The 27,483-nt window shown below is 44.9% G+C and overlaps 1 protein-coding gene across 4 annotated transcripts in view; it reads right to left on the bottom strand.

The window, feature by feature from the left end:
- The window catches only part of NRP2 (neuropilin 2), a 112,499-nt gene that overhangs the window by 67,902 nt on the left and 17,114 nt on the right, over window positions 1-27,483 (bottom strand). For all 4 annotated transcript variants that reach the window (XM_019726888.3, XM_019726887.3, XM_019726890.3 and 1 more), the window contains exons 3-6: window positions 10,613-10,794; window positions 4,501-4,731; window positions 3,268-3,423; window positions 1,382-1,551 (exon numbers count right to left, since the gene is read on the bottom strand). In XM_019726888.3, the coding sequence (XP_019582447.3) occupies window positions 1,382-1,551; window positions 3,268-3,423; window positions 4,501-4,731; window positions 10,613-10,794 (739 nt within the window). The remainder of the gene's footprint in view (window positions 1-1,381; window positions 1,552-3,267; window positions 3,424-4,500; window positions 4,732-10,612; window positions 10,795-27,483) is intronic.

Below are 27,483 nucleotides of genomic sequence, written 5' to 3'. Positions count from 1 at the left end.
CCCTTACTCCATTGTGTATTTAGTTGCTCAGGTCACTACGGGGTCAAAGGGCATGCAGAGTCTGCCCAAGCAATTAGGCTTATGCACCAAGTCCTGACCTTTGGCTCCATGAGGAGGATGGCCAACCTTTTGAGGCACCTCCCTTCCCACAACACCAAGCCCCTTTGGCAAGTGCTGGATGTTGCTCCTTTGCCGGCCAGTGTTTCTTAATGGCAACCTCCGTGTCATCAACATTTAGCTAGCACACACTAGTAAAATTTGATGCAGCACAGATTTATGGGCTACTTAATATGTGCTCAGCATTATTATGCATTCAAAAGAAGTACCCGGTGCTGTATATGTGCATGTTAAACAGATGGATAGCAATAAGAGAAAGTATGTGATTAAGATCCCAGAATAAGGGTAAAATCAATGGAATGCCTATTATCATGGAGAATTTTCTGGAAGCTTTGCAGGATGAGAAGGATTTTTGAAGAAGCAGTGATAAATAGCCTTAGGGTTGTACTTTGAGAACCTCTGTGGACTCCCCGGAAGTTTCTAAGTGGTCTTTCTTCCTTTCCCATTGTGTGCTCTGCAATGTCCTCCTCAGAACAGAGGTCATGGTATCGCATCAGAGCTAGGACAGGCTTGTCAGTGGGTCACAAGGCTGTCTGCCATGTGTCATAAAAGCCATTGCTTGAGCATAGAACTAGAAGCTTGCTCTTCCCTGGGGACGAACTAGACCAGTCTGTCATGCAAGGGAGGATTACTCAATATGAGCTGCAAGTCTTATTCAGAAAGAAAGCAAACAATAGTGTGAAAAGATGCTGCAGAGCTTCTGGGCAACTAGAGTTTCATTCCTGGTAGTGACATTTTCCCATGTGTTCTTCTGATAGCTATGTGCAAAACCTTCCTGGCTGCATTTCCTCCAAATACAGAGATCATGAGAAGGTGCCATGCTCAGCTAGCAACACAAGAAGACGCCCTTAGGAAAACGATGCCCTCCTTTCTCCCCCCAATTAAGTCTCTGATGCCTTCCTGTGCCAGGAATGAGGAACATCTGGATCTGTTCATAGAATGTTCCTTGGATATTTATAATGATAGGGCAAACAGCACCCTGGCCAAACAACTTCTCCAAGGCCTGGTAATCGTCACAGTGGTCATCTTCACGGCGCAGTGTCCGTCTCACTTATCATTTTATCCCAGCACTTACCACAGTGACTTGCACAGCCTATTTGTGCCTGGCACATGTATTTTGTTTGAATGAATGGATGAATGGTGGTCTCAAGTATGCTGTGTTTATAGTCTTTGTATCCTTTGTTCACTCCAGCAGAGGAGCTGCCCACCTTGCCCACCAGTGCATACACAAACACTGCATACCCTCTGGTATCTGAGTAAGTACCTGGAGATATTCCTTGCTGGAATCCAAGTTGGGTGTCCAGCCATTGTCATCACCATGAAGCCGGCTTTGCTGAGGTCTCCACCTCCCATCAGAGTAGGTAGATGAGGCACTGATCTGTTCATTAGCAATCCTGCCAGACTCCATTCCCAAGGGGACATTGCACTGAAAGTCTGAGGAATGGAGATAGTCAAGGGCAGAGTTAGGTATTTCAACCTGAAAATGCTGCTCGCTTCTAGGGACAAGTCCTCGTAGGGACTCTTTCATCTTAAAGACCTCGTTATACACTCACATTTTTAAAACTATGCCAAGTCATAGAGCTTGACAACCCCTCTGGGTCTGAAAGAAACTAAATTGGACCTAAAAGAAATCAGGCTGTGGATAAATAAGAATCATCATACAAATTAAAAATACAATCTGAAGCACAAGAACTATTGGTGCTGCAGGCTATGGATGCTCGCAGACGCCAGATGCAACATTATTGAAATACAGGTACATGTGTGATAGACTCGTGGCAATTTGGGTGGGCTGACACATCGTGGGAAGCCTGCTTTATTAATAAACACCCAGAAGGCACTTTTGCTTCTTTCTTTTTTGTTTTCACTCTAGTGTCTCATGAGTTCTGGCACAGAAGACAGACATTACAAAGCAATAAATACCTGTTTTTGGGAGACCTCTCTATGAGTACATGCATGTCATCTGACATTCCCCTGCGCCCCCTGTCTAGGGAAATGGCCCCAGAAGTCACTTACTCTGACCTTGTGCTGTCAGTATAATTACTGTCCTTCCCATGGATACCACAGACACTGGTCAATATTTGTGTGTGCATGTGACTGATAAGGACTAGCAATCTTTTCAGGTATCAAACATATTCTTTAGCTCTATGACTGTACTTGCCATTTGCAGAACTTGGTGTAATTTGCAATACTATTTTCTTGTCACTCAATATTCATGAGCGCTTTGAAGAAAAAAAAACAAAAGCAAGACCCAGAACAAAACCCATCAGCTTTCCAGCCGGCCAGGCTGCCACGTCTGTAAGGCAAGCATGTGGTACACTGTCTACAACCCTGGCAGGATTTCCCTAGCTCTAATCATCCTTAAAGTGTTTCTTTCATCCTTAAAGTTATCGTTCGGGTTTCTAAGTGGAAATGGCAGCATATTTGAAGCACACATCCAAAAGAAGTTGATTTAAAGAGGGAGCACGGGGCAAGAGACTGATGGCCTAGTTGGCAAGTTCTACAACTGCTGGGGTCACAGCTACACTTTCAATGCTTTGCATAGTGCCTGGCACATAGCTGAAGCTCAAAAAGCTGTGTTTATGGGAAGTACGCAGGGAAAGTCCAAGCAGTGTAGCAGCCTAGTGAGAGAAACTACTCAGGGCCAGACACATTTAATGTCAAAATATATACTCAGATATAGAGTTAAAAGTGCTCTGTTTTCTGACAATGGCCACCGAGGTTTGGAAAGGGAGAAAAACAGCCCCAGACTCAAAAAATATTAGCAAAGGAGGGGTCTCTATATAGATATCCTAACTACCCTCCCTCTTATTCACAGATGAGAAAACTGAGGCTTTTATTCACAGATGAGAAACTGAGAATGAGAAAACTCATTCTCTTGAGATGGTCCGGCAACTTACCCTGGGAAGCACTCGTTCTTGGTACACATACTTTTGTTTTCTTTAAAGCAGTGAGCACCCAGATCCGCGTTTGTTCTATTTTCATTCATCTCTGCCTAGCAAAAGGATACAGCTACCATTCCCTAATTCAGATGCCATTCCAAATTCTGTAGAATTCCCATTTCCTTCTCTTGCAAAGGGCACCCTGTCTTCACTGCATACCCTCACAGCTCTGACGGAAGGACAGGACAGAGGTTCCCAACTACCAACTCACTCTCGATTGGCTCTTGGTGAACCAGGTAGTAACGTGCAGAGAAGCCATCCTTGGCCACCGCCATGTCTGTATGAAAGGTCAGAGAGAGGATCCCAGTCGACGAACGGAGTTCAGAGGGTGTTTTGGTCCCACAGTACTTTCCAATCAGGGGGCCAACTGATGTGCAAGACAAAGAGAGGTCAGCAGATAAGGAAATGTCAAACTCCATTTTCAATACATTCTCCCTTCCCACAATTGCAAGTCATTCTCTAGAGCATCACTTTCTATGCCCTGGCATAAAAGAACAACCAAAGGTATGTTTTAAGAACAATATTTTTCCTGCACATTAAAACGTGCTTTCCCTGACCTTGCCTCATTCTGTTCTCATAGTGCTGAGAGATGGGCTGGAAAGGTATCATTATAATGCCTGTTCTACAGAAGAATAAATTGAGGTTTGGAGAGGTCACATGACTTTTTGTTGTTCATACAGCTAGGAAATAACAGAGCTGGGTCTCAAACCCATGTTTTATGACTAAATCTTATGCTTTTCTCAGGAAATGAAACTGCTTAGCCATCGGGTGCAAACTACTTAAAATGGCTACCGCAGTGAGAGACTGGTGTCCTCGTCGATACTGACTAGACTCAAGACTTATGTTGGTCTCCTCCTGAGAAGTACAAGACTTAGGGTCTTCTTGGCCTTGGGTGATGCACCTTTTGGACATCTGTGACTATATTAATAATGATGAAATTGTAGTAATTCTTATGATGACGACAACAGCTTATTTATACAGATAAGACAGACAGGTTAAGTAACTTGCCCAAGGCTGCTAACAGCAGAGCCAGAATTCAAATCTCATCCAAGTGGCTCTAGAGTCCAATGTGGGCACAGAAGGTGGTCACCGAGTTACTTTTATGGAAATTCCGACAACTTAGAGCAGAAAAGAATATTACCTATAGGTTTTCTCATCTTCATCTAAGCATCTACTCAGTCTCCTCCTAGCCTTCTCCAAAGAAATTATCTCCATGAAAGAAAACTGTCTTTCTGCAATGTCTCTGAAATCATCCTTGGTGAAGGATAAGAAAAGTAATCATGGGTCACATACAAACCCTAAGGAGCTTTGAAGTCTTAGAGCGCTCTCTCTCTCTCTCTCTCTCTCTCTCTCTCTCTCTCTCTCTATTGCTCTCTCTACTAAAGCAATTAACAGGCAGAGGTGGAACTACTGAGAAGTGCCTTGTGACAGCGACATCACTCACCATGGGGAATGCCATCCCAGATGTCCAGCCAATCGTATTTGCAGTCTCCCTCTCCCACCTGCAAGGGGTCGTGCTCCAGGTCAAAGATCAGAAACTGCAGGATGATCTCCATCTTGGGTTTGGCCAGGATGGTAAAGGTGCAGTCTAAGTTGTGTGGGTACTTCTCAGGGAACCCAGGGGATTCGATGGTCCCGTTGGGGCTTGTGAAGTTCTTTGAACAGTCTTCAGAGCCTGTATGTAAACGAGAACTGTACCGTTAAAAGAGTAGAGAGGAAGATGCCTTCCTTAGCTGCTTCTGTCATGTGGGTTATTTAAATGTTTGGGCCCAAATCCTCCAATCATGAGGTATTTGTTTCTGCTGGAGTGACCCTTGAAGCAACATACTCTTTACATTCACGTTTCAAGCCCTTAAGTCAGACCCTTTAAGAGAGAAATTAGAGCTTACGTTACATATTAGAGTGTAAGAACAGCAACAAAGAATTAGGGAGGGGGTAGAAAGGAGGGGGGAGAGAGAGAGAGAGAGAGAGAGAGAGAGAGAGAGAGAGAGAGAGAGAGAGAGAGAGATTCTCTTGAAATGAGGAACAGAGTCTTCTTTCTCAATTACTCAGCTGCTTGCTCCAGAAATGTAAGTTATTTCAATCCTTAAGGAAGGCTTGCCGATTGCCAGCAGGGCAAACAATGTTACCCCTTATTTATTGCTGACCTCAACACAGCCCCTATTGTACCAGAGCCAACTAAGTGCCCCCTTCTCCCTCCAAGATCCAAGGTGCCTCAGGGGAGGGGTAAAGGGGAGCTTGGGTCTCATTCATGTCATGACTATATTAAAACGAGCTGCTCTGTAGTGGCCAGACAATTAACAATCGACGTTTGTAGCCGGTGGATCACAGCAGGGCGTTGGGCATGTTAAAGGCCGCTCCAGCAGCAAGTTTGGAAAAAGGCGGCAGTGTATTGACATTTGGAAGGCTTCTGGCTCCTTTCTATTGGGGATGGCCTTGTTTCTCCCCGAAGCTCTTGTGTCTGCCTTCTTGGGACTCATGGAGGTGTCCTTATTAAATGCAGTGCACAGTCACATACTGGTGCAGGCTTGGAGGGCTGGGGGAGCTGTAAAAGGATTACAGCCACCATATCTCCTAATGCCTCTAGATGGAGTTATATTAAAAGGGCCTTCATGTGCTTTATCCGAGCCACCATTTGCCAGCGGAGGCCGAGGGATGGTCCCAGGACCCTGCAGACCAGATTATGGGCCCAAAACAATGCACAGAGCGGGCAGTGACTTGAGTTAATGTGGTGCATGTAAATGTTGGACAATTAGAATTGATTACACAATGTTCCGATTTTAAAATTAAAAAAGGTAGCAGGATTTATGAGGAGGATAATAGGCACTCTAAACATGAAGAAAAAAACACGGAAATACTCAATAAACCAGGTGTTTACTGGCAGGAAGTGTCCTCTGGGGATCCCACTGAAATATAACTATGTAATGTCAATACGCTGATCTTAGCCTGCAGCGATGTCTTTATCCCAGGCTCCTGCAGAGGCCCCTCCATGAGTCTCTTTATTGATGATTGCTTTCTGGAAAGCGGCAAACGTCTGACTTGGAAAAGGTGCCATGCAAATGAGCAAGGGAGAGAGACTGCAACTTTCTTCAGCATCAGGCAGGAAATTCCAATATCCCTACCTACCCATCCATCACCTTCACCCGTCTACCCAGCACTGTGCTTTGTGGTAAAGTGAGGACCCCGGACACCGGGGGTGAGAGCTAACCTTTATAGGAATCGTTGGAGGCTCTGTAAGTGTCACATCTCAGCGACCCTGTACTCCATCATTCAGGGGCAAGGCAGCCCAGTGGGCAGCCCGGCCTGGAGGGATGAGGTGGACAGTCCTCCCCCAGTTTGTTAACCGTAGAGTCCCCAGCTTTGTTTATCATCAAGCCCCCATCTCCCAAGGGCCTCCTCAATGATCTGGGATGAGGCAGTTTGACAAAGCCAAGCCAGCTGGCAGGTCTTGGGGGGCCGAAAGGAATATTGAAAAGGTTAGAGTTTAGGGTTGCTGTGCAGCCTTCTTCATGTGGGCCACTTAGCCAAAGGAAATTAACTCTCTGTTCACAACTTGCTTGCAGAGCTAGAAAAGGCATCCTGATATTCTCTCCTAGAGTTTGCTCTATGGTCTTTCCCTTCCAAGGCAAGGGGAATCTCCACCCCCTGGGAGTGGGAAATTTATGGTGGAATCTTTCTTTGGTCCCTCCATCCAGGGAGGATAGGGGTTTCCACAATGGACACCTTGTAAGCCCAAGAGAGGCCTGGACAATGTGAGATTCTAAAGTACCCACACTTTCTAGGGTTCTGAGGCCGGGTAGCTGAGTGGCCTTGAATTTGATTAGACAGAATTTTTCAATCTGACATCCTTAAGGTAAAAAATTTTTTAAAGTGTGTATCTGTCTCTGACATATGGCTATACATGGGTATCTCCTCTGGCTTATTTTGAACGAGGTAGACAAACAGTATTATCCTTTTTACGCAGAAAAATCAAACTTGTCCATTACAATCATGAATTCACCTGGAATCACACCATCTCACTGTTTGGACTGTGGTCAAAGTGTCAGAAAGCAGGCAGCTGAATATCAAAGGTGGAGAAGAGATCTCAGAAAACGGTGACCATCCTTGAGACAAAAGTTGAATCTTGCAGGTATCTACCTAATCCAAAGATCCTTTCTGCGATGTATTAAAGGGATTAAAGGTTAAAAAATAGTTCAGTCAACAAATACTCAAGTTCACTCACTGCTAAGATGGTCCACAAGAAGCTGGGGGATTTTGGCTGCAGTGAATGATTTCATACCAAAGAACTCTGGTATGAAAAATGCCCACTCCAGGTTTTTCCACTGTAAATTTTACAGTAACTCTGCATACAAGAAGAAGAATCTGTACACATAAAGCTATTTAAAACATGGTGGATTTATCCACAGCTGAGCTTGGCCTGACCACAAAAGGTGAATGCAGTTCTTTAATTCAGGGAGTTGGGGAGGGGGCATGCCAGGTTTCCTCTATCTGTGAATGACCCCAAAGATTTCAGTTTCCAAAATGTCACTGAGCCCCAGGAAAGAAAACTTGATCTCAAACTTTGGTCCAAGGAACATTAGAAAACAAACAGAAAAACCCACATTTTCCAGTGATTCGGTCTCCAATGTCACATTTTAAGTGATTTAAAAATTTCTTTCTCCATTCTGCTCATGATTTGGTGATCTGAGAGCCTTTAAATTTGCAAGTTGTTTTGGTTTTGGTTTACCTGTTTATATAAGGACAGTCTGGTAATATATAGGCTCTTTTAAAAACGACTTCATTCAGGGAAGACATGAATTTTCCACTCCAGCCACATGTCCCTGTCTGTACCCGAGGGGTGGGCTTATGTCTGTCACTTTAATTCTGCAGCAGAGTCTTGCCAGGGCATTGTGGTATCAAAGACTTCCAGAGCCCTCTGTATGGTTATTTGTGTATCTGTGTTTACAGTTCCCCCTTCTTTCTCTTTATGGATCTGACCAGCAAACATAGCTGTGTTTGTTTGGATTTCTTCAGCATGTTCATGCATTTCTTTCATGTTCTGCGGATGACATAAAGTTGGTATATTTTCTTTCAAGACTCCAACAGTGGGTGCAGGGCATGGCACCTGGCAGAATGTTCATCTTCCTAAACTTCTCAGTGTGAAACTTGCACCCCCACACATGTATGTGTTTTATCTAGGGTTGACTTTCATGCTGAGAGTTGCTCTTTCAAGTGGGCATGGCCGCAGGTGAGAGTGGTCCCCGAGAAAACCCCTGGGCTCTCATCTTCTTTCTTCCATTCCCCAGAATCATGGCTGCTGTAGACAGAGATAACTCCCCCTGCAGTAATCTCCTTGTTCCTTGTATAGGCAATCCCAGTCCCTCAAGTCGGCCGCTCCATTTCTCCATGTCCAAGCCACCACCCTTGGCTGGCACTATGATTCCTAGGCAGGCCAGACTGGCTGCTTCATTCGAAATCCTACTTCAGTCTGTCCTCAAAACAGCAATGCGGAGTTGATACGTAATATCCTCGTGCATGTTTTATTTTTTAACATCGTCCCTTCAAATTTTCATTATGGATAGAGTTAATGTTCACTTTTTCTGTGGCTTCTGGAGAACATGGCATCGTCCTTTATGAAATGCTAAGTCAGGAGGCAGGAAACAGAGATGAGCTGAAATGATTCTGCTCACCTTGTTCTGACTTCCCATGGCCAGTTCCCTGGAAGATCTTGCTCGGACCCGTTTTCCTGTCATGGTCAGCACAGTGAAGCTGAATGACAGCTTTAGCACTGGGGACCTTGCTATCTAACAGACTTCCCAGATTCTGTTTGCTCAGCCACTCGATGGAGCCCTCATTTTCATAACCATGGCATGTCAGTCATAGCTGTACTTCATGCTTACTCATTCTGCTTCATATCATAGAGTTCCTCTCAATCTACATATTTATGTACTATATTCACCCAACAACATCTACTGTGTGTCTATTACACACCTGTCTCCCCCACTAGAAGAGGAAGAACACCCTGCTTCATTCCTTTCTCTCTCCTCTCTCCCCACTGTCCCCAGCAGAAAACGGTATAAGGAGAGTTCCACCAGTGCTGAAGGCACTGACCGACCTGAGTCTCGCACAGGACTCAAGGGGATGTGGATCAAGCTATTCAGAAGCCTCACACCAGCGCTGAGCCACTGGGTACAGATGGTCAGTGTCTGTGACCTCATGCAATCAGGAGCATGATAACACAAGACAGATGGACCTTTTTGGGACGTGTGCCCTGGGACAGTCCGGGCTCCTACTGGGGCTTGACACAGTTCCTTCAGCCCCACCCCTTCACTGGACTCTACGTTCTTGTTCCCAGGCAGACAAATCCGACAAATATTTAGACAGAGTGGATATAAAAAGTGCTTTCAGCAGCTACCACTTCCTTTCAAGAACTGTTTAGTGAAAAAGAAAATATATATGAATAGTTCCCCTCACACTGAACTCAACAGGCGCCGGACTTGGGCCTCTCGATGACAAGGCTGACAGCCTCCCCTTTCACCAGACTCCATCCGCAAGTTGCAAAACTTAGGCTGCTGGAGAGGGGAGCACGCTCATTAGATGGGGCGGGAGCCTGTTAGGTGGCAGGGCAGGCCCAGAGAGGGGAGTGTTGGAGGCTAAGCTTCACTTAGCCTCAAGATAGTGAGCGCACATATCGGAGGGAAGGGCATGTGGCTGGGAGTGCTTAAGTGTAGATGCTGAACCGGTGTCTTGTGAATGAAAGTTGGCTCAAATCAGCTATGGAAATAAGCACTGGCCCATATTCTCAGGGCCTAAAGTAATCTAAGGGGGAACCTGATGAAAAGAAAGTGGTCAACTTGCTGTGCAGCAGTCTCTGGCTCCTGTTCTGCTATCTTTTTTATTGCTTTTCAGAGCATCAGCGTCATTGGCATTTAGGAAGTGGGGGTTCAATGGGGAGAAGTTGTAAAATAGATCAGCCAGGGGAATTTCTAGGAGCCATATTTGAATGTAAAAGCTACTGCATGACCCCTTCAGGAAGGGGATGGGACATAGTGAGATCTTTAGAGACTAAACACTGAACAGATTATGTCCTTCTGCTCCAGGTAATTCCAAATAAAGGCAACATTAAAACATGAAGTAATTAGGAGGGAGTTCAACCAAGTTTTGCTTTTTTCCATAAAGATCATTGTGCTGTTTAAACACATACAAAATCAAATTCTTTCCAAAAGTGTTTTTCTATTTAATTGGTGCCGCTACTCTTTCAATGTCACAAACAATGCTTGTCTGCCCGCCAGGCAGCACTAATCGTGCAATTCGGCTTCTCAGGTTGGGTGATAAACTGGTTTTTCATCTGGGGCTGTCTCTAGGTTCACCTTGAACCTTTCTTCTCTCCACCAGCTTGCTCAGGCTGGATAAAATTGTAACCCCTTACCACCTGTGTCAACCGACTGGGCTCCGTCTATGAGCACATAACTATGACACACTCCCTTACACAGTGCCCTATGGCCAGACACAGATGGCGGTGTCCCATCTTCTCTAAGACGCCCAGCTCCCGGCTTTCCACCCATGACCACACTGACCTGTCTTGAAGATCTCATAGCGCAGGGAGAAGCCTGCCCCCTGCCGGGCGTAGTCAGAGGTGAATTTGATGTAGAGCACGGAGCCCGAGGAGATGATGGTGGGGGGAGCAATGTTCCCACAGTGCTTTCCCAGGAGGTCTGCGGATTCACTGTCCCCATCCCGAATCTCAATGAAGTCATACCTAGGTGAGGATGGCGGCAAGGGACACAAAGGAGACAAGATCACTTTAAGGAGAAGAAAAGGACCAGCATCTCACTCCAGTTCATGGGCTCTCCATTCATTGCTAGACACCCAGGTGTTTCAGATTGATATAATACCAAGGTCACTGATGTTTGCTTGTAGACTGTCAAACACAGATATAGGAAGCTGCATTGCTTTATGAAGGCCCCAGAGAGAATGAGCACCTCCACAGAGGGCTAGATTTTAAGGCCTTATCTCTTTGCCCATCTAAGAGCAGTAATATCATTCGAACAAATATCTCCAAAAAACATGTTTTGCTTCCTTCCGTAGCACCATTTTTATTTCCATTATGATCTCTCTGAATCTTAGTCGTTTCTCCTTAGCTGTGTGTCACTGCAAGTTCCTGAACCCCTTTGAGCATCCATTTCTTCATCTGTAAGATGAGGATAAAAATATCTACTTCAAGGGGTTGGGATGGAGATGGAATCAACAAAAAACATATGTAAGGTGCTAGGCACTGAGCCAGGCACAGGGGATGTTTCAGAGATATTTTTATTTTCCTGCCTCCTCCCCCACATTTCAGTTTTCTCCTGGGTTGTCCCCTCTTCTCTTATCTTTAAATGTTAATGACAGACTCCTCAAACAGGGGCCACCTCCCTCCCTGAGACAACACTGCTGAGTTCACATCAGCAGTATGTTGTCAACAACACATTTTAGAAAGGAATCGGCATCATGTTAGATAACGCAATAAAAACCTTTCTCCCAAAGCAGGGGTGAATCCCCGGGGACCAGCCTCTACGAACACATAGCTCCTAGCCTCAGCAAGAGGCAGAGCAGGCCCCCCTCCGTAGGCGGCTAAGGCCTGAGCTCATTCCAAACATAATCAAACTGGCCTTGGTGGGGGGAAGACACCTCCAAGACATGCTGGACTAGGTTCACGGATGGCGCAAACATACTGTGCCATTTTATCTGTATCGACACACACTTTCATCCTTGGTATGTGCTCTGGCAAGCTTCACTGTGCTCCTTTGGGCTGTTTCTCCGGGGTCCCAGGGAACACTCCTATCACAACTGCTGATTATTTACTGAAAACCATCTCTCTCCCTCTCTCTCCGTGTTTATTTATTTTGCATCAACCTGTTAAAACAACAACGAAGAAAACTCTTCCTTTTGGGTAAAAAGAGGGAAGGCGACCCTCCCTGGGACGTGCCTACTGGCTCCTGCCACACACACAGGGCCAGTGGGAGCTGGCTGCCTGCAGAAGTGGCTTGTTTGAGCCGGTGTGGCCTGAGGCCTCCCTTCAGCCCCCAGGAGCCATATTTCAGATTGCTCAGCCACTTCCAAATAAAGAGGCCTGTGAAGGAAGTATAAGGAGTGGACCAGGATTCGTTTATTCTTTTACCCCTGAGAGCTGAAATCCTACAGTCAAATGAATCACAGAAGCCAGTTAAGTCTGGGGAAGATGAGAGGGCAGGGTTTCCCCCAGGAGCTCTGTAGAGACGGCCACAGATTGAGAAAGGCGATGGGGGTGGGGGAATCTGTTTTAGGTCTGTAATTTCAGTGTGGGAGATGGTGCTGACTTTGAAAACAGGCTTCCTCACTTCCAACACAAAAGTGAAGACACTGAGTTTGTTCTCAAAGGAAATTCCCCAAACCTTCTGGAAATTCCCTCCTTACTATTTCCACAATGAGGTATAAGCACTGCTGGACAGTCACTCCCAGCTGAGTAATGGTGATGTCTGAGAAGTCTGCACAATGGTTGAGAAGCCACGTGGATTCCTTAAACAGACATTACCTGGTTCACCAGGAGGAGAAAATGCATGGGCCTGTAAGAAAGAGTCCCCCTCCCCCCCCATCGAGGAAGTAGACAAAACTGGGTTCAAGCCTCATTAGCTGTGTGCCCTAAGGCAAGTTATTTAACATTTCTGAGCCTCAGAAATGGGGAAAAGAAGAGTAAAATAGGGATATTAGAACCTTTCTCTAAGGGTTGTTGTGAGATTTAAATGACCAACATAATCTATACTGGTCACTGCACAGGCAGTTAGTGTGTGCTTAATAAAAGTTAACTGTGGCCTGTTGTAGCCTCATACCCATTTCGGAGGTGAAGAGGCTGAGCCTTGAGCAGAAGCGACTTTCCCTGAGAGAAAGAGTGAGTAAGGAGAGGTGCAGTATAAGCCAGAATGTATATCTGGTCAAACATTTTGGAAGGCACTTTGGCACAAATCTGACAAAAGTTAACATGCACATACCCTTTCATCCAGCAATCCCACTGCTAGGAATTTTTCCTAAGAAAACGATCAGATCTGTGCAAAGATGTATATGCATCTTTGTGCTTATCCATATAAAAAGAAGCATATGAAAAGTAAAAAGACGCTTTGTTTGTAAACAGCATTATGTCTAAATATCCAAAAACAGAGAGTGAGTGAATCAATTTTGGTATATAGATGAAATGGAATACTCCGCTGCTATGGTAAATAGTGCTGTAGCTCTAGGTTTTTTGTTTTTACAGGAAAAAATGACCATGATATATTGTTAGGTTGAAAAAAAGTAGACACTTTTAAAAGTATGTTTTAAAATATATGTGTGTGTTTGTGTGTAATTCCTTGCATACACATACAGAAAAAAGTCTGAAAGACTATATACTAAAATATTAACAGTGGTGACATCTATGGGTGGTGGGATAATTGGTAAATTTTACTTTCTTTGTTCTCTTCTGTATCTGAGTTGTGCACAATAAGCCTACATTTTTCTAATAAGCCACAAATATATAAAATAAAACTGCTTCCATGAAGATTTTTTTTCAAAGTAGAAGAGCTCAGGAAAACAACAACAACCCGCTTTCATAATTTAGCAGACGAAAAAGCAAGTATCACCATCCTGACCATCACCTCACAGATGCGCAGTGAGGACTAAACAGAATACAGCTTGTGGGAGCACATAACAATACTGCCAGGGACATAGCCCTAAATACCTAAAAAAATATATATATTTTTTTAAGACCACCAGATAGCTCCACTCTTAGTGATGTCAATTTCTCTAGAAAGGACAAGGAGAAGCCTTGACACCCCACTGGCTTGTTCATCAGAAGTGGGAGGGATTTATCCGGTTGCTTAATCACCCATGGAGTAATTTTGGAGATTAACATTACCAGTGCTGCAATGGGGCTACCCAGCAAACGCCACAGCTACAGGCTTGCCTCAATGGCTATACCACCCCAAATCCTTTTTAGTAATGCAGTTACAAATACATCATTATACAACTCCATACACACAGAGCGAAGGGATGCATTTTTGAGAAAAAACTTTTCATGTAAATCAATGGTATTATGAATTTTCTCTCTGAGCTAACTTGTTAGTTAAAGGGTCCCTCTGGTGAATACTTCTGTGAAACAAATAATCAGTCCTTACTTGAACTTCTTAGAAAAGCTGGTTTTTCCTATCAGGTTTGTTTGAGGGGAAAGCTACGAGAGACTTCCAATTTGGAGGCTAAAATCTCCCCTCCCTCCAGGATGCAGGTTGTGCCCTGTGGACAAGCCCCAGTTAACCAGCAGGTCTCTTGCTTGGCTTTTTGCATACAGGGCACACACCAAATGACATGTTGACTTCACACAGAATGTCTCATTTACCTCCTGTGTGACTGACTCATTTGGGGAAATTTTTTATTATTAGGGATTTGCCACAGCTGGAGTAAATCGCCTCAGAAATTTCAGTGTTGTCAGATTCATTTGTGAAAGCTCTCAGAAGCTTGGAAAGTTTGTGGCTTTGGAATAAATATGGCTTTGCTGCTAGCATCTAATAACCACCGTTCACTGGGTGGAGGAATCTGGGGTACAAACTCAGGGCTCACCCCCACAATAGTCCAATAGGATAACCTGAAAAGCTGCTCCTCTTAGAACACATTATTCATTTTCCGGAAGGAAACATAAACCAGACATATTAACTATTATGTTTGCATTTCATTATTCATAATCCCCCCCAAATGAGAAAATTCCTTTCAAAGCTTTACCACTGCCTTTTAGTATTTTATTTATTTATTTACTTTCCTAAGCTGAAGTAGCCATCTCTACTCCCAGTTCTTTTTTTTCCCTCTCTAAAATGCTTCCCTGAGTGCCTTTTTACTTTTCTCCTCACAGATTCTGACATCTGTGGGTTGAGTATTTGTCTACAGAATGCTTTCTATACTTTCCTGCTCTACTTCAAAGTCTTAATTTCTCTCCCCAAACCCACATTTGGGGCGTGGGAATCTTGACAGTGGAATTAATTTTAAGAGTCCATGGGAGAGATATGAAAAAGCAACAGTCTCATCTCTTCCTCTCATCACTAGGCAAACATGAAAAGAGGCTTTCTCGTTTCCATAACTCTATCCATGCTTGACACTTCCCGGCAGGCCACCAAAGGCTGGCTTAGCCAACGGAGCCTGTGCTGGAATAGTCACCATGCTGAGACCCTTCTCGCAGGGCAGGATAATGTCTAGCCCTTTCCAGAATCTACCTCTGTGGATGTCACGAAGAATGGCTTGTGAGGGAATTTCTATATCACAGGTGAGTGCTTGGATGCTCTGAGGAAGAATGCGGTACCCGTCCTATGCGATTTAGATCTATACATCAGAGAACCTGTACCCACCCAAGTCCTGAACCCATAACCTCTGCCAACCAGGCAATGTCTCCTTTCATGCTACTTGTATCACAAAACATTTAAGACATTACAGTTGACACAGGACATGCTCTTTCCAGCCTCTGGGCCTCTCGTCTTTCTGACCACAAATACTGTTAGCTTTTTCTATCGGCCGGTACCTTTGCGTTTATCTAAGTGAAAATGTCACCTCCCCAGAAAACCCTGCCCCGACCACCCTGTTTCAGATGGCACACCCTTACTCTCTATCTCCCCACCCTCTTATTGTCCTTACAGCTATTACCATAATCTGTAAAGGTCTTGTCAATATGCTTGTTCATTTGTTTAGAATCTGTGTCCCGTACTAGACAATAAGCACCGTGAGGGCAAGGACCTTGTTTGGTACCTGGCACATAGGAGGGCTCACTAACTTTATGTTGAGTGAGAAAATGAATGAGGGACCTGAAGTTGACGTTACATGTTCAGAAGAACGTACTCTGTGATTATGTTTTCTGAGGAATTTAATGTTTGGTCCGTTTTATACCCTTTGCCTTTTGTTCCAACACATTCACTGAGTTACTCTGGTTGTATCTGGAAGCTAAAATGTTGCCTTGTGACTCAAAAATACGAAAGACAACGTTTTGAGTGGAAGAAACATCTCAAATCATGCTGACAGCATTTTCACTATTAGCGGCAAACAAATCAACTATAATTAAAATGCTGTCAAAGTGATTTGAGATTTTTCTCACACTTTCAAAGTCCCATATTTCATGAGTAGATTATCCAGGCCAGAGAATTTATCACCTCCTGGAGTGCCTTTCTTCCAGGAAGCTCAAAGACATCTACAAATGCTGTTTTATTAATCCTTACATTAAAACCCACAGGAAAAATAGGAGAAAAAAACAACACTGTCATATACAGATTCCCAATGAAGAAGGTGCCCGAGATTGCCCGAGACACACAGAGGCTGCAGGGTGCAGGGCTGCAGAATGCTGAAGTCCCCGGTCACTTCAGGCCCAAAGCCAGGTCGCCTGCATCTTGGGTTCAGCAGGGACATCCAGCCTTTATGGAGAAATCAGCTTGCTGTCAAGTGGGGTTTTTTGAAGAAGCAAATTTCATTTCCTTGAATTTCTCCGTTTCATTGGTACCACCCATTTAGTAAGAAGCTTCTGTATGAATGGGAAGAGCTCCATTTACTAAGCATTTACTATGGGCTAGGCCCTCAGTTTAGATATTATTTCATTCAATCCTTATTTAATGCACACCAGGCCCTGTTCTGCTTACCATCCATTTGCTCATGCAGAAACTGAGACTCACATATACACCCATATGCAAGAGGTTAAGTGACCTGCCCAAAGTCACGAGGAAAGGTCGGAGGCAGGCTTTGAACCCAGGCAGTCTCTCTCCAGGGCACACAGACCTCACCTCTGTCCCTTTGCCTCATTGTTGAAAGAAGATCTGAGAGGCTGGGCATGCCAGATTTCCATAGCACAAGAATATGAGAAGGTACCAGGTATAATGAAACTGCTTGGTCTCAGTTACAGACTTAACAGAATCTTGTTCTTTTTATTTAGCTGTTTTGTTTAAACAAAGCCTATAAGACTTGCCAAAATTAATAGACAAATCACCAACAGAAGCAGTGAGCAAGTTTGGAATTCATCGTTTCAAGACGCACCCAGTAGAAATCTAGCTTGTAAGTGCTCAGATGGGATAACATATTAATTTTTGTAAGGGAAAGTATTTTTATAAGCACATATACACCCATATGTGAACATATGGCCCATCGAGTAAGAAAATAGTATCCTGTGTATTTATTTGTAAGCTCTCAAAATACCATCTAGAGCACATATTCTTAAGCCCATGGATTTTCAATAGGGTTCACAGATGAGTTTCAGTAGCTGGGGAAACACCTAAAATCACATGCAGAAATTTTGTGAGTTTGCGTCTATGCACGTTTTCCTAGAGAAGGGGTCTGTGACAAGAAAGAAAAAAAAAAATCTCAAATTACTCTTACACAGAAACATATCTGTCTATAAGGGTGTGTACTCTGGGAAGGGTAGTGCATGGGCTTTGTAGATGGAAGCGCCCATCTAGTTTCTGGCCCTCGCTAGTGGTGTGACTGCAGGCAAGGCATTTATCCTGAGTCTGTTTCTTCATCTATAAAATGGAAATAATAATAGTCCCCAGATTTTGGGATTGGTAGCAGGATTGTGAAGGTACATATAGGCTCGGCACAGTGCTGGACGCCTTAGAACACTGCCTGGGAGACACTGGCTATTTTTATGATGACTTAACGTTTTACAAAGCAGGGTGGTAGACTTGGGGGAGAGGAGAGTTACATACACACGATACTTTGGAAACCGAACATGTGACGATGAAATGAAAAGTCATGTTAGACAGCATCTCAGTACCCCACCCCCGTCCTGCCCCAAACTCAGTGCTAGGGAGGGTGGTTTCTAAAAATCCTCCTCCTGTACAAATCCATCAACAGTGCTTTAATCACTTGAGTTTTTGAGATTTCATTTCAATCTCATGTTTCTGAGCCCAGGCTGTGGAACCTGCCTGCCAGGCTGGGTTCAAAATCATCCGCTCCCCCATTTGCCGGATCCTGAACACCGAGGTACTGAACCTCCCTCAGTTTGGTGAGTTAATGCACATCGAAGGCTCAGCACAGTGCCTGGCACGTAGTAGGTGCTCAATAAGTAGATGTTAGTTGTTGTTGCTGCTGCTATTATTATTAGTTATCTAGCTTATTATCATTTGTTTTCTAACTCCAATAGGTGCTCAATAAGTAGATGTTAATTGTTGCTGCTGCTGCTATTATTATTATTATTCGTTCTCTAGCTTATTATCATTTATTATCTAACTCCAAGGACTCAAACAGTGCCAAGACTACATTTGTTTGTGTATTTGTATTGGTGCCAGGTGTCTTTTTAATAGCGTCTGTTTGCAGTTCCATTTTCTTCCTTCATTTCTTCCCACCACAAATCTCTGATATTTTGAGTTTATTCGCAATCCCCTCACAGCCAGGGTCACCGTGGCTCTTGAGAAGGGAGGAAATCTGACCACCCAACAAAGGAAGTATGTGAAGAGAATAACCCAAAACAAACTGAAGGAATTATTCCAAAAAAACCTTGAAGGCAAGAATATGGAAACTACAAATAACATCTATTTATAATTGCTGGTTGTTTTTCCGCAGAAGCCCTGGAATGATGGAGAGGGCCCTCCGATTTCATTGTTCCTGACAGAGCAGGCTGCCAAGAACGCCTCGCAACGTGAGGAAGGAGGCCGCTCCAGACAGGGTGTCTGATAAGTGTCACTGCAGGTGAACTTTCAGAGAATTAAGGGCACACAGCAAAGCTTCCACCTCTTTTCCCCTGACCCTCTGGCCAAATACCACTTCCCCCACTGACCTGGCTCCCTGAGTAAGACACATTCCTGAGGCCACGAGGCCACAGATCTGCTCGGCTCCTAGACCAGCAAGCACTCTGGAGGCCAGCTTGGATGGAACGTGTTTGCTTACATAAGAAATGATTTTCGGTGCCAATGGGAAGTTTCAGGGTTTAGGGCAGGCTGTTTTCACGGTGATGGTTGGGTCTTTCTTCTCTCGGCTGTACATGTCTATAAAGTTCTCGCCCTCTGCAATTAGGTTAAGCAGCCCCTTGCTAGCATTCTGTAATGATACCTGAGTAAAAAGGAGGTAAGAGCAGCCCACAACTTATGTCCATTCACCAGCAGGCTGGCACTCGGACTTGCCGGTGAACCCCAGCAAGGACGGAGACTCCCTAAATTGTCCTAGCTGGCCTGGGTACATTAGGTTCCCATGCCTCAGTGTGCCTCCCCTCATAAATGGAAACAGGGATCATGTCTCTGTGCCACTCGGGCCTGACTGGGACCCACTGAGGGAAAATCAGAGCACATAACCCCCGACATGGTGTGCTGGCCACGTCCCTGCACTTGGCTGAGCGAATGGTTCCCTCTGGGACAGGTGTTCACTAACCCTGGCTCCCAGAGGCTCTAATTGTGAGAGCGAATCAAAATCTCTCCATCTGTCCGAAAAATGGGAGCCTGCTGGGAACGAGGTGTGCTGGGCACCAGGCAATCAATCACAGCATTGGAAAAGTCCTTTATAATTTTCCAGAGATTTAGCCTCCCAATCATTTTTCTATCCCCCTTTGATGGCATCCAGCCTCCATAACGAAACTTGGAAAATGAAACTTGTCTTGAAAAAACGTGACATGCAGAAATCTAAGCAGGGGACAGTTTGGGAGTAGGTGGCAGGTGTGATGGGCCCTGTCCTTGGATTTCATTCACTCAAAGCTTCAGGTTACAGAGCTTAGAGCTTCTCCTGGTTTCAGGGACAAATTTGTCATTACTGTGCAAAAAGCACCACGGTGTGGAAATGATGGGCCTGCACTAATGTTCGAGCAGGAAGGGGCTGCTGCCACGCCACGGTGGAGATTCTGAATATAGCACTCAGGGGCCAGTCAGCTGGAACTGCTTCCGCCTCTCAGACAACTTGGTAACTGTGATTTCTTCGATGGCTGCTGCGTTCTGCAGGCACAGTGGCTGCACTTGGAGCAAAAGCCATTCTGTCCACACTAGAACACTGGCCTCGCCTCATCACAGAAAGGCCCCTCTGCTCTGAAAGAACTAGCCGGCGTTTGTTGAGGGTAGAAGAAGCAAATATTCTGGAATGTTGGGTGCTCTGGGCTGAAGGCTTCGGAAGACAAGGAGGAAATATATCTAGAAAGGACATCAGCTTCTACAAGAAAGGGAACCAGATTGCAGGAAGTCTCCTAGCAGGATGGGAGCAGTGTGAGTCAGACCTTGAAGGAACTTTATTTATCCCACAGCTCTAGGGGGCTGTTTGATTTGTGCACAGAGCTCCCGGGGGCTGGCCAGCCACCACATGGCAGCAGGTGGCAGGGTCCTCAACAGCGTGGGAGGAAACCTTAATGCTGGGGATGAACTGTGGGGGCCACACAAGGAAAAGGGCCCTGGTGGGCAGGAGGGTAAAAAGACCCCCAGAAGAGGAGTCAGTACCTCAACACTTAACCCAGCAGCCTACCCTGAAGCTTGGTCTAAATATTGTATCTCAGTTTCCCGGCAGATAAGACCAAAAAAATAACAATACTTTCTTACTCTTCTATCACTCTCAAAGGGATGACACATAGACAAATCACTTTGAACTTTTAGATGAAAGGTGCTCTATAAACCTGAGGTCTCATCAACTGTAATTGTTAGGGTAATTATTTTAATGATAATGATGATAATGGGGGGGGGGCGGTGGAGACGAAACCTCCTACCTTGAGACAAAGAGAAAAACTTTTCCATTAAAACCTGCATCACGATTCCTTCTGCTCCTAGCTCTCAACCATCTCTTTCAAACTGCCAATTCCTGGGCTGAAATATTATTTACTCCTTTCCTTTCCAATAAAACAATTATTTGTTCCACCGTTTTCCCTCTCGCTCACTCTTGGTGTGTCTGGCTTTGTCCTGACAGCTCAGCCATGGACTGTTTACATGTCTCGCTCACCCTCCAAGACTCTGGTTCAGCTCCATTGACACTAAAGGCAGGAGAATTCTCTCTGTGTGAGGAATCAATTACTTCCGCTGACACTCTATTACTAGCCCTCACATCTTTGGATTCCAGACGAAGAGTGAGGTGGTGGGGGGATGGCAGGGAATTTGAAGAGGATGGTGAGGGGGGCTGGAGGGGACCAGTGGAGTAGGAAGTGGATGACAGGGAGGAAGACAGAGACTATTGACTGAGTCAGGCCTCCAGCTTGTATTTAAAGAGAAAAATCTCTCTCTCCTTGACTGCCCTGCCGGCATCCGGAGGTGACCGCATGGCAGGAAGAGGCAAAGAAAAGGAATAAAAAGGAGGAAAGAAAAAGACTTGTCAAGGATACCTAAGGAAATCAGAGAAGCCTCAAATACCTAAGCATTAGAGTGGATGACAGCTCTAAGTACGTGGACACAGGCATAAGAAGGCAGCTTTGAGTGATGGGCTTCAAATCTCAGTCCTACCTTTACTATCTGTGTGATCTCTCAGGGCCTCAGCATTCCCCATCTGTTAAATGGGAATAACAGGTAAGTACAAGCCCCATAGGGTTGTTGCAGGAGTAAAACATGGAAAAGTTCTTGGTGCTCTGGGTACAATAAATGTTTGCAGACATTATCTAACTGACAGCCCCCCATACCACCTACAAACACACAGTTGATGCCCTAATGAGGCAGAGCAGAAAAGTATATATAGACTGCCAAGATGCTTGGCTACTGAGTTAGGGAAAATGTATTAAAAAAAAATCATGCGGATTTTTCTTTATCATGCTTTGCTGCCCTCCCAATCCTAAGCTCAACTCACGTTTTTTTAATTCAAATTTTATTTTGAACCAGCTGACATTTTTTCAAGGATTTTTCTTCTAGGAAAAAAAATTTTTTTGATTATGTAAATTAAATACAACCATCTACTCCACAATCAACTGAGAAGAGTTGTGAGGCACTAGGCTTCATAATGAAGGACGATTACGGAAGCTCTTTTCTAGAAGGCAAGATGTATATAGTTTTTTTCCTGGGATGATTTATCCAAGCAGAAGCAGAAAAATGGAATTAAATTATCTGCTGAGTTTCTCTTAATCCAAAGGTTTCAGTCCTCCTTGCCACTACAAAGGACAAAACAAAGAGACTATATTTCCATAGGACTCATGACTACAGGAAAACACATATATCCCTTTTTAGAAAAATCTAATTTCTTTGCTTGGTCTATTTCCTTTTCCTCTTTATCCCCTCCACACCCAGAGCTCCTACTGAATTTCTGCAGACAGACTCTCACCCAGTGTAATTAGATGGGAGAATTACACAGAGTTACATGGGGTGAGACGCATGCCTCCTGAGACCTCTGGGTTCAGAGAAGGTGCCTGTGCCAGGAGGCAGAACAAGTGGGATTGTGTGTTAGAAAATCTCAAGTGATTTTCTCAATCAGAAGATAAAATGCGTTGTTAAGAAGGACATCCACAGTGAAGCTTGCATTTGGAGAGTTGCGATTGCAACATCGTCTATTTAAAAACAAACTGCCCAAAATAACTGTTGTCCCAACTGCTCTTTAACCTTGGTAGGAGGAGGAGAACACTCTGGGGTGTTTTTTTTTGCACTTCTTCAGCGAACTATGTTGCTGGGTGGAGTCCTTGGTCAAGGTTGGTGAGTGTGGGGTCAGCTGCCAGCTGAGTGCGAGTCAGCACGGCTGTTCCCGTTTATTGCTCCACGTACCTGGAGGGGGATCTGGTTCTGTCATTAGCAGGGTTGTTGCAACACAGAAAAGTATTGCTGTTCACTGGTTCCTTGGGGAATCAGAATATTTCTGTGGTTGTGCAGGCAGTAAATCTGTAATAATGTCATGAGTCATCAACCTGAGGGTGTCTCCTGAGGGTAAGACACCCTCTTAAACCACAGAGAATTCTCGCTCTGCTTTGACGTCTGCAGACTCAGATGGACACCAGCTTAAACCATACCTCCAGTTGGACAATATGGTCTCCTGCTATCCATTCAGAGGAGAGGAACGTGTGTTCAGAGACAGTACTGTGTTGGTGTAAACTGATAAGCAGAGCCTAATCCAAAGTGTCACTTGGACTTTCCCAGGCCACCCCACTTTCAGGCATTAAACTGGGGTTCCTGGACATAGGAGAAGGTATGAAACCGAGAGACCCTGGCCAAGGTGTGTGAGGGCAGCAGAGAGTCCCCATAAGCTCAGTCTTTCCTGCTTCCTGACCATAGCCTCTCACTGAGATGCTCAAAGTTGTCTAGCCAGAAAATACAATTAAATAGCATTGCTCAGGCACTTCTTCACCTAGAAGAGGGTTTGTAGCAGCAAGTCACAGCACAGACCTTCCATTACTGTGGTTCCCGAAGGCATTAAATTATCTCCCCTTCTTGTCTTTCACATGCTGCTGTCTGCCTGGACCACCAGCCATACATATTCCCCTATGCCTGGCTAACTTCTTCAGGGACAGTACAGGCACCACCTCTTCTCGGGAGCCTTCCCTGATCTCCCCAGCCTGGGCTGGATTCCAGTGCCGTGGGTTCACGTAACATCATGTCCCCAGTCAGAATGCACGGTGTTGGGGGAGGAAGTAGAGCATAAAAGAGCACAGGTTGCAAAGTAGGGTATTATGGCTTCAAAGTCCTGCCACTTCCAAGAGAGGTACCTTGGGCCAGTTACTTAACTTCTTTGAGCCCAAGTTTCTACATCTATCAAATGGGAAGAGTAACGACAACTTCACAGGTGTTTGTTACAAGGATCAAAATGAGATGATGTAAGTAGAGTGCGTAGGGCTCATAGATGACGCTCCAGTGATGGTGGCTGTATCAGTAACCATATGTGTTTACTTGTTTTCTCCTCCCAAACTCTAAGTTCCGTGAGGGCAAAGAGTACAATTTACTCATCACTGCATTCCCAATGCTATCACCTGCTTGATACATAGTAGGTGTTTAATGACTATTTCTGGATGAATGGATGAAAGGTCTATTGCCATTCTGTCGCAGTGAGCTTAGTGACATCCACAGCCCGAGTCTTATCCTCCTGCTGTCATTATGTCACATCACAAGAGGGATAAATAGGGAAGACAGCTGTTCGCCTTCCAATGCAGGTTCATGCCATGCTGACCCATGTCCTGGCACTGCAAATGTAAAATATCACTAAAACCATCACCTGCACGCCCCTGTCCAGCACTCTCCAGGACTAGGTACCATAGGGGTATAAACATGAAATATGTGGTCCATGTCCTCAGAGAATATACATGCTCAAAACACAAGGTGACCACACATGAACTAAAGGAAACAAATCAAGGTGTTATGCAATACTCTGAATTCAGAGTCAGGATCCATAAGAGAAACCTGGAGGAAACAAGGAAACAAAGGGGCCAGGGAGGGGAGTTTGTAGCTGGACACTCTGGAGGGAGGGGAGTCTGAGCTCTGGGCACAAGCAGGGTCTCATGCAGATGTAAGGTTGTATTTGGTTGTTTGGCTGAAATTGAGGGTGTTTACTGAGCACAGGAAATCATTGTTGGCTGGTTATGGAGTGGCCAGATTATTGAGGTCTGGTTTGTTTCCTCTGGTTACTATAGTCAATTTATCTCCTAGAAAAACTGCTACCTTTCTAAGATATCATCCTATTTGGGGAGAAATAGACACATCGTCTAAGATTTTGAGGGCTCCTATAAACACAAGAACACATTGTTTACCCACAACACTTAGCTAGAGGTCAAATATCCCTAAACTTCAAATATCTAGAACATGGGGGGGTGGGGGTGAGGGGATGGTTTCAGAAGAAAAGGTCATGAGCAGCTTAATTAATGCCAAGTACTCCATGCCATGATGCTCTTAGGCTGTGTCCCCATCTTCACTCTGCTGTGAGCTTGGCTGACTGAAGCAAACTGACATGCTGGCCCTGTACTGGCCTGGGGGAAAGGTTAGACCCCAGGACCAAAAATTCCCAATAGACAGCAAGACCTTCTGAAGCAAAATCCACACCCGTCATACAAGAGTAAAAACAGGTCAGAAGAGGAAGGATCCAGGAGGCAGGCATACTCATAACAGGAAGTGACAGCATGAGTATTGATCCAAAAAAGGCCCAAACTTCCCCATGACAAAACACAAAAATGCTAACACAGTTGCTAATTTATTGTGCATTTACAGAAACAAGACACTGGTGATCTTGCAAAGTAGTTATCATCATCACAGTTTTGCGGATGTGGAAACTGAGGCCTGGGAAAAGGTCAACAAAAACTCAACTCTATTTGACACAGCCTCTGTCACAAAAAGTAAAGTTTAGAATTAGAAGCCTGAATCATCAAAAACAAACAAACAAAACACACACACACACACACACACACACACACACACACAAAGTTAACTTGCCTTAGTTTTGGTTTTAAGATGATAGAACGTGTGGCACATGTTTCAGAATGTCCTTTATCAGATAACCTTTTAAAAAAGAACTTTTGGAACTTCAAAGGGGTATATTTCTGTACCTGGAAATTTCACCTAGATGGAGTGCTATTCTTCAATCCTGCATGGCAAATCAGATATTGTGCTGAACACACACATAAAATCATTAGTTTAGACTTCTGTGTAGGTTTTGAGCCTAAGAAACATTCTTTCAAGTCTTCTTCGTGGTTTCTGCACTTTGTGAAATACGTTTTTCAAGATACCCATTTGGAAATGACCAGTTCTTAAAAGGACCCGGGCTCCTGATTTTGGTTTTATTGGGTGGAGCCTCTGGAATGCCAAGCCTGTGTGAAGGCACCTGAACAAGCTGTGTATCATATGGAGGTGGGTGTTCTTCAAAATGCATATAGTTTAGATTTCAGACACAGAAAAAATATTCAGCTTTGTGTGCATACATTTCTGAAACTCTAACGTTCAGCCTGTTGCCTGATGACACAAGTGAAAGAAAGGCAGCAGAATCCTCTTCCCACAACAAGGAATGAAGTGGCTTCTCCCCATTTGCTCAGATGGCCCTGCGTCCTGCCCTTTTGTCCCTCGGCCACACCAACCTGGCAGGGTCAGAGTGGACTCTGGTTTCTGCCCACACCCGGTGAATAAGCCTCAGAGCAGCCTGTGGGTGCTGGGGAAGTTGGATTCCTAAGAAGGACCAGAGGGAAGAGTCGGGGAGCTCACCACAGATGGTGGCCTTGGATGGCACTGACTCAGGCATAGCTGAGGCTTGTGAGTGAAAGTTTCCAAGCAGACAGTGTGCTTCAACGGAACAAAATTAACAAGGGATGGTTAGGGGGTAAAGATCTCTGTGTGGGGTTTATTCAGTAACGGCTTCGACCTTTGGGATGTTGATATCAAGGCAAGAGTGCCAAGGGCACTGGCCAGGATGATCGGCTCCTATCAGGGCCCATTCCCAGGTCATGGGGTAATCTCTGCAATTAACCCTGCACAGAGGAAAAAGAGGGGGAAAACACGAGGGCGGGCAGGATAACCACTGCCATTTCTCTACAGCAGGGCTGGATCTTTTTCTGATTTGCTTACTCATTTCTCTTTCTGCAGGGGTGTGACTGTTGTGTTCTCTCATCAGAAGGACGGTTTAGGCAGTTTTCTCTTGGTAAATAAGCATCCACCTTATGGGCCTGAGAGCCAAATCCAATTCGAAACATGCACCCGAAATGAAAGGAGCTAGGAGGCTAATTTGCTTTGATACTGAGTGCCTTCCAAACCCAGGACCTCCCTTGGACCGAAAATGAGAGAGGGAAAGAGGAGGAACAAGACAGAATTTCCAGCACTTCAATTAGATTAATTGTTCCTTTCACAGGAAAGAGAAACAAGGCAGTGGGGGATGAGAAGCCTATTTATTCTGAATGCAAATGGCTAGGGAAGAAGGTTAAAATACCTTGCAGTATGAGAGGTTGAGAGAACCAGACGTGTCTTTCTAAGTACAAAAATTAATCACGATGAGAGAGACATGGGGAGCAGAGGGGACACGGGGGAGGGAGAGAGAATTAAGGACGAGGTTAAGTAGTGAAGGCTTGACCTCAACAGAGTCTTTCTGACAATTTGGCACTGGGGGAAAGAGACACCAGGAAGACTGTTTTTTCTTGACCTTCTTGACCTTTTCAGTTCAAGCCAGAAGCATAGAATGAGGGAGTGGGGAGAAAAACAGGAAGCTCCTTAGTGAGGATGATAAGCCTGAAGATAACCTGTCACTTGCCTGCTTCCCCTACTCCAACTCCAGCAAGAAACTACTTTGTCCCTCCTCTGTCAAAGTGGTTGGCCACCTTGACTTCTCCCTTTCCCTGGGACTGAGTCCTGGAAGGCGTACCCCGCAGCTCCAAACAGGGCAGGAGCATGTTTTCCTGGCCTTTGACACTTCCCAACATGTTTAAAATCATGCTCACTAGCTCCTGAGTTTTTCCTTCCACAGCCATGCCTTTTTCCTCTGCCACTATGCATATACATAAGATGACCTGTTAGCAGTTTCCCTGGGAGATCTGCTGGCATAAGCAGAACAGAATTTGGCCCTCAGTTGAGAGAGGTGCTTAGTCAAATTTCTCAGAGCTCAGACCCCAGCTCCC

Source organism: Rhinolophus sinicus, chromosome 17 (assembly GCF_057876585.1).
Source record: "Rhinolophus sinicus isolate RSI-liver-muscle chromosome 17, RSI-T2T, whole genome shotgun sequence".
Lineage (NCBI taxonomy): Eukaryota > Metazoa > Chordata > Mammalia > Chiroptera > Rhinolophidae > Rhinolophus > Rhinolophus sinicus.
Note: the sequence above shows the minus strand (reverse complement) of the source record. Positions and strands in the feature narration are given on the sequence as shown.